General features: G+C 42.9%; 1 protein-coding gene across 3 annotated transcripts in view; it reads right to left on the bottom strand.

Annotated features, from left to right (window-relative positions):
* Positions 1–13,562, bottom strand: part of LOC137060852 (protein phosphatase 3 catalytic subunit alpha) — a 186,235-nt gene that overhangs the window by 33,857 nt on the left and 138,816 nt on the right. For all 3 annotated transcript variants that reach the window (XM_067432462.1, XM_067432460.1, XM_067432461.1), the window contains exon 7: positions 10,134–10,211. In XM_067432462.1, coding sequence (XP_067288563.1) covers positions 10,134–10,211 — 78 coding nt within the window. The remainder of the gene's footprint in view (positions 1–10,133; positions 10,212–13,562) is intronic.

Here is a 13,562-nt window from a genome sequence, read left to right on the forward strand (position 1 = left end):
ACCAGAATAAGCTGTGTTTATTTTGTGGCCCAACTACTGGCTATCAATTAGTCAAGAGACTATAAGCAATAAGCATTTCCTCGATCAAAGAATGTCTAGCTGGACATTCCTTTGATGACACCTTTCATTCTCATGAGCTCTATTCTCAGTTAGCTGGTAGTGTAATAATTATGAATTATCTGTCCAGGATTGCTAATGTGACTTCAGTTCTATCAGCGCTGAGTCTGGATTGCTAATCTCAGTCCTTCTGTTTTAACTGTAAGATACCCTAGAATTAGTTGAAAAAATATTTTAAATTGTTCTCTGATTTAAATAGGGTATACATATACACATATAGAGTACACATATGGGGTATGTGACTTATTTAAGGGTTAAAATTATCCAGATACGGTTTAAGAGGTCCATTTATAACCCCAGAAATGTTCTCTGTAAAAAATTCTCTCTGATGTAATGGTCTGTTTTTGCCTTGTTTGGAAGCCAAAAACAGGCAATGTTGAGCAATATTAATTTACAATGTAATGTACATAGTAATGTAATGTACAATACAAACAGGCAATATTAATGTGGAGTTCAGCTCTGATTGGCTGTTTCACTGCCCAGCTCCTTTCAATGACAGAAACACGTCTACCGTATACTGTCAATCATGGAGAGACCTTATGTTTGATCCTGTTTCTGATGAAGATTTTGAGAAACAACCAATTGTTTTGAGATTGGAAATGGATGCTTTTGAGTGGTAAGTTTAGTCTTTATTAACATGTAACATTAACTTTACACGTAAACTCATATCGTCAGCAGTCACAACTTTGTTTGTAGCTGTGGCGGAGGGGGCGTGGTTCCGCGAGGTCTGTAGCGGGAGAGAAGGAGCAGGACCGAGCGGGGAGAAAGTAGGTCAAGTGCAAATGACTAACACCTGTGTCTGATTGCAGTAATTGGCGCAGAGACGGCTTTTAAACGGCAGCAAAGACAGAGGAGGGAGAAAGAGACCAGGACTGGGACTGCTGCTGCTACTACTGTCACTATACACTGAGCCTGTGAAAGAGCATTGAATGAGCTGAAGCTGATAAGCAGAGGAACGTTGCCTACCGAATTGAGGATTTGAAAGAGAAGCGCCCTTGTGCGTTGTTTATGTTTGGAAAAAGTGTGATAAATAAAAGTGTGCCGTCCCAGTCTCGCCGACCCCGTCTTCTTCCTTCCAACCCATACACAAACCTTGTTACACTGGTGCCAAAACCCGGGAACGAAGAAGATCGCCACCGCCATGCAGACCCCGCCGAAGACGCCCGCTTGCGGACATTGTTCAATCGCTCGCTGGTCTTCACCAGGAACATCACCAAGATCTGCTGTCTGTGAGGGAGGAGCAACAGAAACGCTTTGAAGCCCTCCTTCAGGCCCAGCATGAAGACCGGGAGCTGTTCCGGAGCTGGATGAACCGGGAGATTCGGGCCAACCCCCCTTCTACCACCGACTCGGCCGCCGTTCTCCACTTCTCGAAGATGGGACCTGAGGATCCGGAGGCATTCATCGACCTCTTCAAGAGGTCCGCTGAGTCCTGGGGATGGCCCCAGTCGGACTGGCCGATGCGGCTTCTGCCATTGCTTTCCGGGGAGGTGCAGGTAGCCGCCCACCAACTGCCAGTCCAGAATCTCCTGGTGTACGAAGATCTGAAGCACGCCATTCTACAACGGGTCGGCCGGAGCCCAGAACAGCATCGTCAGCAGTTCAGAACCCTCACCCTCGACGATTCCGGCCGGCCCTTCGCGTTAGCGCACCAGCTCTGGGACTCCTGCCGCAAGTGGCTGATGGCCGATGGAAGCGACGTCGAGGATATCATCGACCGAGTGGTGCTGGAGCAGTTCACCGTGCGGCTTCCCCGAAAGACCGCGCAGTTGGTCCAGTGCTACCGCCCGACGTTCGCTGAACCAGGCCATCCAGTTGGCGGAGGATCAGCTGGTGGCGTGCCACGGGGTCGGCGAACCCCTCCCATCTGCCTCTCTCTCGCTCTCTCTCTTCTTCTTCCCCGAACCCTCCTCCCTATAAACCGATCCCATTTCCCAGGTCCCGCGGAGGATGCCGCCCAAACCGGCCCCGAGATGGAGGATGGGCGGAGCCAGCGAGACCATGGGGTCTGGCGCCGAGAGGAGGGGCCACCGCGGCAGACTTATGTTCCGCTCCCGCACTCTCTCTGCATCAATCGGCGGACCTGCTTCCAGCCACTAGGGCGGCGGGGAAGCCTGGATTGCCACCGATCAGGCTGGATTGTACCTAATACCCGTGAGTATGAAGGGGGGTACGTATCAGGCTTTGGTGGATTCTGGTTGTAACCAGACCTCTATTCACCAAAGCCTGATTCACTCTAAGGCATTGGGTAACAGCTGCACGGTTACGGTGAGGTGTGTGCACGGGGAAGTGGTGAACTATCCGTTGGTGCTGGTGGATAATCAATTTCGGGGACAAAAACATATTGTTGAGGTTGCAGTTAACCCACACCTCCAGCATTCGTTGATCCTGGGTACCAATTGGCCAGCGTTTAATTAATTGTTGGGGCACTTATGTGCGGATGCCTCTTGGGGGAAAAGTGTGCAGCGGAAAGAGACGGTTGCTCAGGTGGGAGAGGTGGATTCGGGACCCCGGGAAGCTGTTCCAGCGGAATCGAGCGATCTGGAGATGCCTGTTCTCACAGATCGCGATGATTTTCCCCTGGAACAGTCCCAGGATGAATCACTAAAAAATGCGTTTTCGCAGGTCCACTCCATCGACGGCCACCTCCTTCACCATGACCAGCCTCGCTCTTATCCGTATTTTGCAGTGATAAATGATAGGATGTATCGGGTGACCCAAGACACCCAGACAAAAGAAGATACAACCCAGTTATTAGTACCAAAAAGCCGTCGGGAATTGCTATTCCAGGCAGCTCATTCTAATCTTATGGGGGACATTTAGGACACCAAGCTACACTTAACCGTCTCATGGCCCGGTTCTTTTGGCCGCGCATTCATGAGAATGTGCGCAGGTGGTGCGTGTCTTGTCGTGAATGTCAGTTGGTGAATCCACCGGCCACCCCAAAAGCACCATTGTGCCCATTACCACTGATGCAGGTCCCCTTCGAACGAATTGGGCCATTAGAACGGTCTGCACGCGGGCATTGCTTTGCATTAGTGTTGGTAGACTATGCAACGCGATATCCGGAAGCAGTGCCGCTCCACACTATTTCGGCGAAAAGTGTGGCAAGCACGCTGTTTTCCCTAATCTCCCGGGTGGGAATGCCGAAAGAGATTCTCACCGACCAAGGCACAGCGTTCATGTCACGGACGATCCGCGAATTATACAAATTATTGGGCATTAAATCGATTCGCACCAGCGTCTATCACCCACAAACAGACGGGCTGGTGGAACGTTTTAATCGCATGTTGAAAACCATGAATCGTAAGTTCGTTCACAAGGACGCCAAAAATTGGGATAAATGGCTAGAACCTCTGTTGTTTGCTGTACGCGAGGTCTCGGAAGACTCCACGGGTTTTTCCCCCTTCGAGCTTCTCTATGGCCGCCAGCCACGGGGGGTGCTGGATGTCCTTAGAGAGGCTTGGGAGGACGGACCTTCTGCGGGTAAGAATGAAATCACCTCTCACCCTCGCAGCTCAACCACGTAAGAGTTTTACAAGCATATTTTGTGGACGTGTTCTCGCCCCTAGCACCACGTTGAAAACAAGCCGGGCGTGGTTATTCGCAGCCGGCCATACCGTCTGCCAGAACACAAGAAAAAAGTAGTTTAGCCAGAATTAGACGCAATGATGGATATGAGGGTAATAGAGGAGTCCAACAGCGATTGGGCGAGCCCAATAGTTTTGGTTCCAAAACCTGACGGCTCGTTCCGGTTCTGTGTGGACTACAGAAAGGTGAACGCGGTGTCGAAATTTGATGCGTACCCAATGCCAAGGATTGACGAGCTGCTTGATTGGCTAGGGACCGCTCGCTTTTATTTGACAGTGGACTTAACAAAGGGTAATTGGCAGATCCCCTTGTCTCCAATGTCCAAAGAGAAAACCGCTTTCACCCGGCTGTTTGGATTACACCAATTTGTCACGCTTCTTTTCGGCTTGTTCAGGGATCCTGCAACCTTCCAGCGACTAATGGACAGAATTCTCTAGCCTCAAGCTGCATATGCCGCTGCGTACTTGGATGATATACTCATCTACAGTACGGATTGGCAGCGGCATATGCAGCACTTGCGGGCTGTCCTGAAGTCGCTGAGAAGGGTGGGGCTCATGGCAAACCCAAAGAAGTGTGCGATTGGGCGGGTGCAGATATCTAGATGGTTCCCCGGCATGAGTCGGGCGGTGGGGGTATGTGGCGGAGGGGGCCTGGTTCTGCGAGGTCTGTAGCGGGAGAGAGGGAGCAGGACCGAGCGGGGAGAAAGTAGGTCAAGTGCAAATGACTAACACCTGTGTCTGATTGCAGTAATTGGCGCAGAGAGATGGCTTTTAAACGGCAGCAGAGACAGAGGAGGGAGAGAGAGACCAGGACTGGGAATACTGCTGCTACTACTGTCACTATACACTGAGCCTGTGAAAGAGCATTGAATGAGCTGAAGCTGATGAGCAGAGGAATGTTGCCTACTGAGTTTTGAGGATTTGAAAGAGAAGCACCCTTGTGCGTTGTTTATGTTTGGAAAAAGTGTGATAAATAAAAGTATGCAGTCCCAGTCTCGCCGACCCCGTCTTCTTCCTTGCAACCCATACACAAACCTTGTTACAGTAGCATTTTTCACTTTGAATCACAAACTCTAAATATCGAACTGGGCAACCTTATTGCACAAATATGTTGTTTGTACAGTACAGTAAGTTAGCTAACTGTTTTTTTTGTTTTTTGTTTTTTAAATAAATTGATGATGCCTTGTCAAATTACTACTGTTTCAGCTTAAGTGGTGGAGCTTAAGTGGTTAGCTCGAAGGATCGAGTGAGCGATCTGTAAGTAAACTAACATAGTAAGCTCCTGTTGTTGATTAAAATAGCCTATAGGCTAAATTATAATTAAATCCGACAAAAGGTATTGCCATATGTATCTTCGGTTGTATTTTGTAGATTTGTATGACAACACTGGCAGGAAATAATATTGACTTAAAACAATTTCATACTGATGTATACTACTTGGAGTTTCCTATTGTTACTTTACTAGCATCTTGCGTTGGACTAGACAACACAGGGGATATTATCGTTAATGTTGTCTCACTAAGAAACTTCCAGTTTAATCAGAAATTGGTTAGACAGTCAATAAGTGGATAAAATCACTACTTATTGCTCGCAGGGATATAGTTTGAATTGCCGCTTCTCCAGTATCAGACACTGAGTGAAGCCTGCTATTGTCCAGGTTAGAAAAACTGTTGTTGGTGAAATGGGCTGAGCAAATTAACAACTTTTAATTAAATTGTTGTGGTATCCGGTTATAGATAAACATGTCTGTTAACAATTTTGTTAAGTGGGAAGGGTATGAAAAGTCCCCACGTCCCCTGCACAGCCTGGAACATAACATCTATTTCCATGATCTGCCATTTTCGCTTTCCTCGCGGATGCGCTGCCGTATACAAATGTTGGGGGTGTACATATTAATGATCCCCAGTGATTGCGTCACAGTTGGCTCACTGTATGTGATGTCCATGTACTGAACTCTTGTTATTCAACTATGCCATGGTTAATTCAATTTTTCATTCTAGGGCACCATTAAAGCAAGACATCTTGAGCCAGAGTTGCACTAGAGGGACTCTCCCTACAATTAGTGCATTGCAGCTCTGAATCTAGTGTCTACTAATCAGCATGCAACTTCTATTGGTGTTGCCCTAATTTTCACCACCCTGCTGCTATAATCAGGGACCAAAGGACTGGCAGAGTACAGCCAAACAACAACACGATAATCAATGAACATTCTGAAAGCTCCAGCAGTCTGACTCAACAAAATTGGATAGCAAGTCCAATGCAAACAGGCCTTTTTAGCTGGAAAAGTTAAGCTGGTCCCATATTACAGTGCTTCAATGTCTATTGAAAGGATTTACATAATGTAAAAAACAAAACAATAAAATGCTTTTTTTTTTTTAGCACTGAATGCTATCTTACAGTTTTTACAGTCCTGAAAACATTAAACACAAAACCTCATCTTCAAGCACTATTTATAAAACCTCTGACTCTCTTGGCAAAATGAAACTTTCACCTCAAAACAGTTTTAACTGTTCAAAATCAAACACTGCTCTCAAATCATAAACAAAGTGATCAAAATGATATACAATATCAATAAGTCAGTAAACAAGATACACCAAAAAATAGAAAACACATTGTTCAAAACATAGTTCTCAGGGAGAAATAACAATTTAATCTCCAACAAATTTCATATTTTTCTGTCATTGTTTTTTGATGAATGAAAACATGTTCTATCACAGTAGCTCAAAATTGATCAGAAATTACTAATCTGCTTTGCTTTGCAATGTTTTGTTCTTCCCACTGCTTGTACCCCTATTTTTATCAACTCGTTCTCATGTAATGCGTATATTTAGCACAAATTGTATTTATCGTGCAATTTTTACGTGCTTATGATAAACATCTTTACCCTATTGGTGCGTGCATATAACACGCTTGGGTAGATTTAGTGGTGTGGGATGCGTATACGTGCATATAACAAGCGCAAATTGTATTTATTGTGCGATTTATAAGGCTTGTGCATATGATTTGCATTGTCACCCCAGTGGGTATGTTTAGTTGTGTGGGGTGAATTATCTAAAGTGCGTATCATATGCACATGAAAACTGCTTAACATATGCACATAAAATCTATTTTGGCATATAAAGCACACAACAAATACAATTCATGCTATAGATATGCATTTCCGTTAGATGGGGATGATTTTTACAGTACTGTACCCTGCATCTCACAAACTTGTCCTTTGTCTATGTGATACTGTAATTCTTGTTCTTTGTTGATATGAACCTGCAACCAGTCAAAATCTATAGAGCAGTTAGTACTGTTAACAAATGGATAGCAAACTATCCAGGGCAATACAATTTGTTTAAAGGGCGGGGGGGGTGAAATGCTGTTTCATGCATACTGAGCTTTTTACACTGTTAAAGACTTGGATTCCCATCCTAAACATAGACAAAGTTTCAAAAACTAATGTTGGATGTTTGATGGAGTATTTCTGTGTCAAAAATACTCCTTCCGGTTTCTCACAAGTTTCGGAGAGTTTTTTTTCGAGTATGGGTCCGCTTGACATCGACAGAGCGGAAGGTCCTTGTATGGGTCGCACAGGCTCTTCTCCCGAAAGGGTGCGCGCATGTTTAAATACATTTGTTTAGCTGACCAATATAGGTGTCAGTTTGTTTATTGTAAAACCACCCAAACCGATTTGTCATTCAAATGCGCTAACGTTACTCCATTGTTTTTCTATGTATAACGTTACACTAGTCTGACGTGCAAAACCGTTTTTCTTGCTACTGCTAAGGTTTAGTCGCATACAATAGTCCATAAACCGAATCATGTCCTCATAAATTGCGAGTAAACACACACAAATGTTGACAGACCACTAAATACAGTACATACCACAGAGACGGATGTCCTGCTGTTGCTGTTTCTCCTGTTCAATTTATTTCAGCCTCCGGATCTGATTCTGGATCATATCTGTATTAGTTGAATCTGATTAATAGCCATCATAAGCCATGGTATATTTAGGGTAGCGTTTTCTTCTCCACGCTTGAGGATGTCACCGCTTTGTCCGCACTCGTCATTCTTTAGCTCCGCCCACACGATACGCCTCCAGGCGCTCGTTTTTTCCGGAAATAATAAATATAATAAAACTAAAGACTTTTCGGAGATATGAAGGATGCAATACTACTCTAGAAGTAATCAAGATTGACATGAGATTGACTGAAACTGAGTGTTTCACCCCCCTTTAATGTATAGTATACAGCCCACAATGCAGTGTACTTGTATTGGTTTTGTCTAATCATTTGAAAGAGTTTAAATCAGTTTTGAGTGGTTGTGTTCAATCAATGGCATTGTGTTCTCTATTTGTATTTGATTGTTGCCACTTGTGTTTACCAGTATGGATGACATGCTTTAGAGTGCAGAATGTGTTTTGAGAATGAGAATGTTTAGAGTTTTGCTGAAAAGTCTAAGTGAGATCTGCAAATTGTGTTTTACCATGACAAATAGTTTAAGGTATTGACAACAGACTGCACAATTAGCTAAATGAGTTCAGGTAACTGTTCAGCCAATGGGTTTTAGTGTTTTAACAATTGAGAAAAGCTGGAATAATTAATCTTAGGCAATCTGCATAAGGCAATATGCATCAAGGTCAGCTAGAATGTTGTGTTGTAAGTGGGGCTGAACGATATTCTGTTTTAACATCGACATCGCGATGTGCGCGTGTGTGATAGTCACATCGCCGGAACATGCGATGTGAAGGGTAGTAGCCCATGGTGTATTAAGAGAACAGTAGCACACAGTAAACGCGGGTTTGTTGTTGGAGTGACATGCACGTTCCGCGTGCCTGCAGATTGTTTGGTTCGCTGTGCCGCTGCTCACCGCTCACGGCCAAACATTCACTGCTAAAATGCACGATGTAGAGGAACCGGAGAGGGGGGAAAAAAGGTTCGTAGCAGAAATCATCTTATTGGGACTATTTTGGCTACATAAAGGAGGATGTTGAACAAAAAGAAGTACTTTGCATGGAGTGTCTTGTGGCCACAAAACAAGAAAACACCACCAATTTGTCTGATCACTTAAAACGGCACCACAAAGATCTTTACAACGAATACAAAGCAAGGCTCGACATTAACGCTTGTCCGGGACATGTGGATGTTTTGAAGGGACAACTAAAAGAGAATTTTACTTGCCTGACGGACAAGAGCCGGATTAAAACAAAAAATAACTAGCGAATCACCAAAATGCAAGAATGTTTGTGCATTAATTTAGTGTAAGTGGCGATCGATAGTGGATAATATATAATGAACTGACGATAATAAGGGTCGCGCTGTTGACGCTCGTGCAGCCTTGAGCGTTTTCCTGAATACCATCACCACTGTAAATGACACTGATTTCATATGACATTTCCATAAACAACTAATTAACATTCACTTAAAGTCACTTACATTTTAGATGCAATATTTAGTGTTTTTGTTCTATTTCAGCAGTTAAAATCGTTCACAGCAGACCCGTAACATGTCTCACTCATAACAACAAGCGTGAACGATTCAGCGTTTGAATGAATCATTTGAATGAACGACTCAGTGACTCACTCATTAAGACGGTCACCTGCTGCTACCTACTGGAGGTTTAGTTTCATGTTTACACACACTTTCCAACATGTCTTTTTGTCACTTGTAATGAAGCTTGCTTATTACTGAAATTATTAATATCATGGAATGGTAATTATTGACTTTAGCCTGGATTGATGGCTCTCAATATCGCAATATATATTGTTGGGGGAAAAAATATCACAATGTAATTTTTTTCCAATATCGTGCAGCCCTAGTTGCAAGTTCATCTTCCTTTTATAGTCAACATTTTCATTCAAATCACCCTTTGCTGGGAGTTTGATTGAAAGGTGATCTGACCAATCATAACACAGAATCTGCCATATTGTCCGACAAAGCAGTCAGGAAAGTTAGTAGATTAAAGTCAGTGGACTTGAACTTAAAACATGGTTTGTGCTGACGTCTGACCTTTATGCTGGTATAACAACATTCCTTCTGATGTCCATTCATGTTTATTTGGTGTTATAAATGAACAAGCAGGAAGAGATGATCAGGTCACAATGGTATTTATTGTTTGAATTTCTTTAAACAAATTTACAAAACTTGAAAGCTGAGACTTTGTTTATATCAAAAGTAACCAGCTCTGTCCTGTCTGTCTGCACATTTGTCAGTCTCCACTTTGCTCCACGATGCATTTTTCACTGCGTGACATGATGAATGGGAGCGCCATTGCTTGTCCAACGTAGCAATGGTAACTAATGGTCAATTATCACAGCAGAGCATAATCTCATTCAGGGGACCATTATAAACACATCTTAAAAAGAATGCCAAATGCAAAGTTTGCATCTCTCCAGTCACTCAAACTTCACCAGTTACTACTAAAAACAACCTAAGAACTTACCCAGCATCCTGTGCTTCATGGGCTCGGATGATAGATAATAGGTTGTTGTGTTGTAGAAAGTCACACACAGCAGGATAACTACAAGAATGAGGAAAGAAAAAATGTATTGTAAAATACAGAATTAAGGCATGGACTTGGTTTCTAGTTTTAGTTATGGGGAGAAATTTTATTTAATAATGTTCAAGATACAAGAACAATGTCATAAATGTCACAGAAAAGAAATTCGAAAGATAGCCAATGTACTCTATGTAGAGAGAACATCAGAAGGTCTATGCAAGGTCCTTGAGAGATGCTCAGTCACAATTCTACTCTTGCATCATTAACAATAACCCTGGAAATTCCAAGAAGCTGAAAATTTTCTCCACTATAAATCACATCCTTAAACCACAAACTCACTCTCTTTCAAAAGCCACAGTTAAGCGGTGCAACAAGTTCATGACCTTTTTCTAGGGAAAAAGTTCACACCATCAACTTTCATCCACTTTTCATCACACCTATCTAGCACCTCCGCTCTGCCTGTCCCAACTGTCGATCCACAGCCTGGGACTTTCCAATATCTCTGCTGCTTATCCATCATCACACAGTGAGATGTTGAGGACATCATCAGAAAGATGAAACCATCCACCTGTGCACTGGATCTCTTTCCCACAGCCTTGGTAAAATCTAACATCTGTGTCTTAAGTCCCCTTATAACCAAGATCATTAATTATTCCCTCCAGATTGGCCATATTCCTTCACTAAAAACTGCTATCATCAGACCACTTCTTAAAAAGCCCACTTTAGGCCCAGATGTTATTGACAACTACAAACCTATCTTTAACCTTCCATACCAAGGTGCTGGAAGAAGTTGTTGCTCCACAGCTTCAGAACCATTTAAAACAAAACAATTTATTTGAGAAATTTCAGTCTGGTTTCGGCACTGGACACAGCACAGAAACAGATTTGGTCATGGTTGCAAATGACCTTTTGATGGCGGCAGATGCTGGTTCCCCATCCCTTCTCATCCTCCTGGACTTAACTGCAGCTTTCCATACTGTTGATCATTACATCTTCCTTCACCGTTTACATTTCACCATCGGTCTCTCTGACTTGTTCCTAAATTGGTTTTCATCTCATCTTCCCGGGAGAACTGAATATGTTGCATTGGGAGAAGCTTACATCCCTGTCACACAATGTCACCTGCGGTGTCCCTCAAGGCTCAGTGCTTGGCCCCACTCTGCTTATCCTTTACATGCTCCCCCTTGGCCCTGTCATCAGCCAGCATGGGATTTCTTTTCACTGCTATGCTGATGATACTCAATTTTACATTAGGACAAGTTCATCCCCCTCTGCTGACCTCACACTATCCACTTTGACCACTTGCCTGGATGAGATAAAGACGTAGATGAAGCAAAACCTTCTGCAGCTTAACAGCTCCAAAACTGAAGCTATCATAGTCTGCAATCACTCCACTTCAGGTCCGGAAATCTGTTATCAACAGCATTGCTTTCTCTCAACAGGACATTCCATTTTTCCACTTCAGTCACCAATTTAGGGGTCAGAATGGAACCGCAACTTATTTTTGAAGCTCACATCAAACATCTGTGGAAGACCTCCTTCTTCCACCTCAGAAACATTGCCAAACTGGCATATGCGGAGCAGCTTGTTCCCACCTTTGTCTCCTCCAGGCTGGACTACTGTAATGCACTCCTTATCGGGATCCCTGGCAAAAATCTCCAGAAGCTGCAGTATATTTAGAACAGTGCTGCTAGGATCCTGGTGAGGGTTCATCAGGCTTCCTGTCTTGCTCAGGATCGAGTATAAGATCTCTTTCCTTACTCACCAGTGCATCCATGGTGACATACCCACCTATCTCAAGGAACTTCTCACCACACAAACATCCACGCATGACCTCTGTTCTGTTTCGACTCGTCTTCTCAGGACTCCCAGGACCAAACTCTGCCCTGTGTCTGCCCCTAGCCTGTGGAATGCTCTCCCTGACCACTTGCGAATCCCACAGACAGTAGATGCTTTTAAACCTGGTCTTAAAACCCACTTTTTTCTTAGAGCTTTTGGTTGTTTGTTACTTAATTATTTTTGTTTCAGTTTATTTTTTTTGATTGTTTTAAATCTGTATCACTTTGAGATTTTGTTTAATATAAAGTGCATTACAAATAAAATGTATTATTATTAGTAGTAGTATTATGTCTGTAAATTATGTAAAGATATGCACAAACCCTTGCTATAATTTACCTCCTCCCTCAATGTGCAATAAAACAGGTGGATTCCTTTTTATTTAATCATGTGTTTATGAATACTGATCATTTAGCCTTTTGTGAATGATCTGAAATAAACTTTTTATCATGCTTCATCTCATGCATGAACACACTTGCATCTAATCTGCACATATTCTTCCACATATACAGTGGTTCAAATTCGACAGAAAATTCAACAGTTCACATCCGGGAACTGCAGGAATAGCAGTGGATTACGGAGCATAATGTCCATCTGCTGTTAGTCGATCTCACCAGCTGGTGGTGCAAGTCGCTGTTGATGAAGACCAGAGCAACGGGTACAGAGAGAAAGTCATTTATTCTTTAAAATGATTTACAGAAATGGAGCAAGCAATACATATTTCTGATGATTATCAGGGCCAGTATATAAAGAAAAGCTGAAAAAGACACAAAAGCAGCGTTAACATTTAAGTCTTCATTTTAGTACATGTAAACAGCTTTCTCTATCGTGAACAAGATTATAATGTTATTCCCAATGCTAATATACAGATCAAATGCTACATCTGAGGTAGACATATATTTCTCTCGTTTAGCTGTGCTGCAGTACTGGGTGTTCTCTTAATTCGTCATACTCCAGCATTCCCCAGCTGTCGGGACACATAGCTTAATACAGTGGTATAAAAGACAAATCTTGCACCTTATTGTGGATGCAGGCTACATTATATAGACTACAGGCAAGCAGGTGGACTCAGAATATGAACATAACGCACAAAGTCTTAGGCTAAGCGTTTCCCATTAATATACTCGCATAAAGTTGTCTTGACAATGACATTGGACGATAGTCACACATTTAGGGACTGTCTCTAAAGTTACATATGACGTGTATACATCTTTATAATTTTTTTTTTCTTTCAAAATTTTAAAAGGTGTGCATCATGCCTGACACCTACATGAAAACTTTACAGTTGGTTATATTGACTACGTCAATGCTAATAATTTTAGAAACGTATACATTATTGTTTCTTAGGGTCAAAATTAACAGAAAAAACACAAATATAAAGTATGGCAGACCATGTCAGATTCAACCCATTTTTGAGAATTTGGCTCCCTGACTACGTCATAGCAACTTTAGAGACGCTCTCTAAATGTGCGACTATCTGTGTGTGGTACAGAATGCTGCTTACATGCAGTGTTGGGGGTAACACATTACAAGTAA

The sequence above is a fragment of the Pseudorasbora parva genome, chromosome 1, assembly GCF_024679245.1.
Source record: "Pseudorasbora parva isolate DD20220531a chromosome 1, ASM2467924v1, whole genome shotgun sequence".
Classification (NCBI taxonomy): domain Eukaryota; kingdom Metazoa; phylum Chordata; class Actinopteri; order Cypriniformes; family Gobionidae; genus Pseudorasbora; species Pseudorasbora parva.